The sequence below is a fragment of the Buceros rhinoceros genome, unplaced genomic scaffold (assembly GCF_000710305.1).
Source record: "Buceros rhinoceros silvestris isolate BGI_N320 unplaced genomic scaffold, ASM71030v1 scaffold14120, whole genome shotgun sequence".
Taxonomy (NCBI): domain Eukaryota; kingdom Metazoa; phylum Chordata; class Aves; order Bucerotiformes; family Bucerotidae; genus Buceros; species Buceros rhinoceros.
Window position 1 is genome coordinate 17,262 of NW_010391488.1, and position 3,755 is coordinate 21,016.

General features: G+C 43.1%; 1 protein-coding gene across 1 annotated transcript in view; it reads right to left on the minus strand.

Annotated features, from left to right (window-relative positions):
- SFI1 (Sfi1 homolog, spindle assembly associated (yeast)) overlaps positions 1-3,755 on the minus strand; it is a 26,828-nt gene that overhangs the window by 1,537 nt on the left and 21,536 nt on the right. The window contains exons 26-29 of the mRNA XM_010141965.1: positions 3,078-3,173; positions 1,676-1,937; positions 889-1,033; positions 5-128 (exon numbers count right to left, since the gene is read on the minus strand). Of these exons, the coding sequence (XP_010140267.1) occupies positions 5-128; positions 889-1,033; positions 1,676-1,937; positions 3,078-3,173 (627 nt within the window). The remainder of the gene's footprint in view (positions 1-4; positions 129-888; positions 1,034-1,675; positions 1,938-3,077; positions 3,174-3,755) is intronic.

Genomic DNA, 3,755 nt, shown 5'->3' on the forward strand with positions numbered 1-3,755 from the left:
ATACTTTAATTCTTGCTTGCTGCTGAAGTAGTACTGCATCTGCTGTTGGATGTGTTGGAGCTCAACTTCCAGCTTTCTCTCTAACACCATTTCTTCTCTGGAACCACGCTCCCTTCCTTCCCCTTCAGCTGCATGGGAGATACAAGGCACAAGCAACGGAAGCTGAACAGACTTTCAGTTTCTTCTTATCAAGGAAACTCAGGTTAGTAGATAGGAAAAACATGGGACCCTCCCAAGTCCTTTTTGCATGTTGCCACCCTATGACATGTACCTGTTCACCTAGAAGATCAGGTACAGGAGAGGGCGGGAGTCCTAACAGCATTACAAGCTTTGAAGACCCACTTTAATCATGCAGAATAAAAAAACCAAACAAACCCTCCAGTGAGTGGTTTAGTACTACAAATGCTATTTTGGCCTATTCATGATTTAGTGTTTTACATCTACTCTAGGTAGTAAGTCTAGTCCCATTGAAAACAAGTTTCATGTCCTTAAAAAGAAACCACATAGGGAGGAGCTTAGACATCATCTGTACCTTTTATAACCATACTGTTAAGTGTGGAGAAAACTTACAAGAACCTTCCTGGGCGATTTTTTTCCCCTCGTGAAGCAAGTTCCACTGTACATTCAGCCTTGGGTAGATGAATGCTCTAGCACCTGAGCGCGTTCTTGTTAGAAGAAGTTGACCTCCAGCCATTCCCAACCCTCAATCCCTACAACAGGGCTTTCGCCTCCCGATTCAGCAGAATGCACAAAACTGCATTACCATCCCAAAAAGGAATGACTGATACTCTTCACCTCCTGATGCCTTGCCTGCCTTACATGTGGAGTGCACTTGCAATCTTGCGTATATCGGAGGAAGGACACTACAGTTTAGAGCTCAGGACCCACCTGCAGTTTGGTGTCTCCACTTCCCCACCAAATCTTCAGGTGACAACAAATGTGGCTGCAAGTTTGGTCGCAACTTCTCCACAGAGTCCTGTTGAAAGTGCTGGGAATGGGCTCCTTTGTGACCACTCACAGCCTGACCTCCTCTCTACAAGGTCAAATGATACTGTTTTTTTTTTTTCCGCAAAGGGTTTTCTTAAGTAAACCCCACAAGTAAGATGCACCTGACCTACTAAGCCCTACTCTCACTCAGACACCCCCTGCAGTCACTGAGGCCCTCATAAAATACCACAGAAGCAGCAAAGCTTAAGAAACGGGCTCTTTCACTTCTAGCATGGAGATACTTCATCAAGACTAACACCTCCATTCTGCATGGAACAGAGGTGTTTAAAATGCAAGCACCTACTTGCAGGTGAATTTCAATTTCTGAGACTCTCAGCCACAGCCACTGCTACTAAACTGAGTTACTCTTAGATCCGTGTAATCTGCACTCTTTGAAGGAGTAAGACTCTCAAGTCAATTACAAGGAAAAGCATCCTGCTAGGAAGGACACCAGACCAGGAAAAAAGGCATGAATTACTGCACACCACACATGGGCATCAGTCAGCTAGAAAAATAACGGCTTCGGGCTGGTGGCAAACTTTCTTGGACATTCAGAGCCAGTTAATTTGGTCAGCTTTTAAGATGATAGCTAGAACAAGAAGAGCTCAACAATCAGAAGGCAATCCAGAGGAGCGGTGGGCAAAACCAGCAATACACACGCTAATTTTTCCTTCAGCAACACACTCACCATTTCTGCTCCAGCTCTCATCTGGGGTACGAAAGATGAAGGAGACCATAGCTCCGGCCTCTGAACAACAGGGCGCACATCATCTGTCCACAGTGGTACAGACAGGAGAGCAGCACGTGTGGGAGATGGACAGGACTGCATGGTGTTGCCCATTTGAGATGCACATTTACAGGTACTTCTTTCCATCTGAGGTGTTGGCATGAAGTTCTCACTCTGTGCAGAACATTTGTTCACAGATGTTTGCTGAAAGGCTGCCTCTGATCTGTAAAGGAAAAAGGATGAGGTCCCTGCACATTGCAACCTGATGGTCTTACCGTTCGCAGTTGGTGCAAAAAAAAAAAAAAAAGGGGAGAATCTTGTTATTCCTTTGCGCAGTTTTCCCAGTTAGCTGCTTTACTATTCAGGGAAAACACCAATTTAAAAATAAACAAAACCCAAAAAAACCCAACACACCACAAGCAGCAAAGAAATTAAGGTTTCCATTACTCCTGCCTGCTCCAAATCTTCCACACTAATCCAGGCTGAAACTACTTAGAGTAGCTTTCCATTAACAAAATACGGCCTAATTGTGGTTTGGAGTCAAGGTAAAGGGGAGCAGAAGCAGGAATTTCACGTAGGTTTTCACAGGAAATTGTTAGGCATTTCCCTTCTCTAAACCTAGTTACAGACACAAAAAAAAGATCAGTCTAAACACCTGCTTAAAAGCAATTTTAGCTTCTACAGTAAAAGCAGTTTCAGCTCCCTCACTTTCAGAGGTAAGAAGTGATACTGTAACTAAGGTAAACGCAGAACACTCCAAGACAGCGAAACCACTGCTTAGCTGAACAATTTCAGCAATATAGACCTTTTGGGGAAAGTAAAAATAAAAACGCAGCTCCTTCTAGAGCAGAGTCAATTCAGCTAAGACAGAGAAATACACAGTCCTGGCTCTGCATTACCAGCATCATTAATGATTCCCCAGTAGATGAGTTAAATTCAGACCCAAACCTGTCGTGAAGCCAATACGATCTATGAGCCCAAGAGCATCCTCCACAACTCAAACCTCCCAGTTTATGTAGCAAGGCTGACAGAAAAGGAAACTTTACTTACTAAGCCCATTAATTTTGAATTTTTCTCTGAAAATCTCTCACTAATGAAACAAAGATCTTGATTGCTATTCAATTAACTTCAAAGTTCTGCTATTCTTGCCTGCTTCACATAGAAACAGAAGTTTCTATGGCCACCTGAAGTTTCTAAGGTCACTATGACCTTTTGGTAGTATAGAGCAATGCACAGTCCCATAACCGGGGATGTTCTGAGTGGTCTGTATTGTGAAGGTAAGGGGATTTCAGGGGATACACACAGCATAAAACCCACTGTTAGTCACTGTCTTTTTCTTTACTTTTAAAAACAGATTTTCTACCTAGTAAAAGGCAGTCTTGGCAGTTCCTTGCTTTCTAGAGATTCCAGAAGGAAGTCAGGCCTCCGTGGCGGTAACCTTGCTTGTTGAAAAGCATTTCTGAAAAAAAACGAACAGAACCAATAATGCCTCAGATCCATGATTATCGGCATAAGCTGCCATCGCAGCTAAAGAAACAGTCCTGCTCCACCATTCATCCCTGCTCTGCAACATTCCCCTTGCATGCAATAATAATTTTTTAAGGTTAAATTTCAACCTGTGTTAACGTTGCAGTCTGGTTCACCAGATGAATGTTTGCGCCCACATAAGGAGTGGTGGAACAGACAGAACTACTTCTTTTGGAACCATATGTTATCCTAAAAAAATATGAAACCATCACCTCATTTCCCACTAAGGCTCCTGCCCTAGACTGAGAAGCTTCACAGAATATTGTTTCTTGCCATTGCCCCGTGATCAGTTAGAATTTAAGGAATGGCTTCCCAAAGGGAAAGAAAGGGGCAAGAAGAAAGTTCTGTATCTATGCAGCCAGAATCTTGATGTTTATAATTTCATCAGACCCTACACATGACTTCAGTGAAAAAACAGAGAGCTTCAGTGACAGCTCTAGGTCACTTCCCCAGGGTAAGCTCTCATGATGGTAAGTCTCATCACATACATCTTTCAAAAGTTTCTCTGTATAAC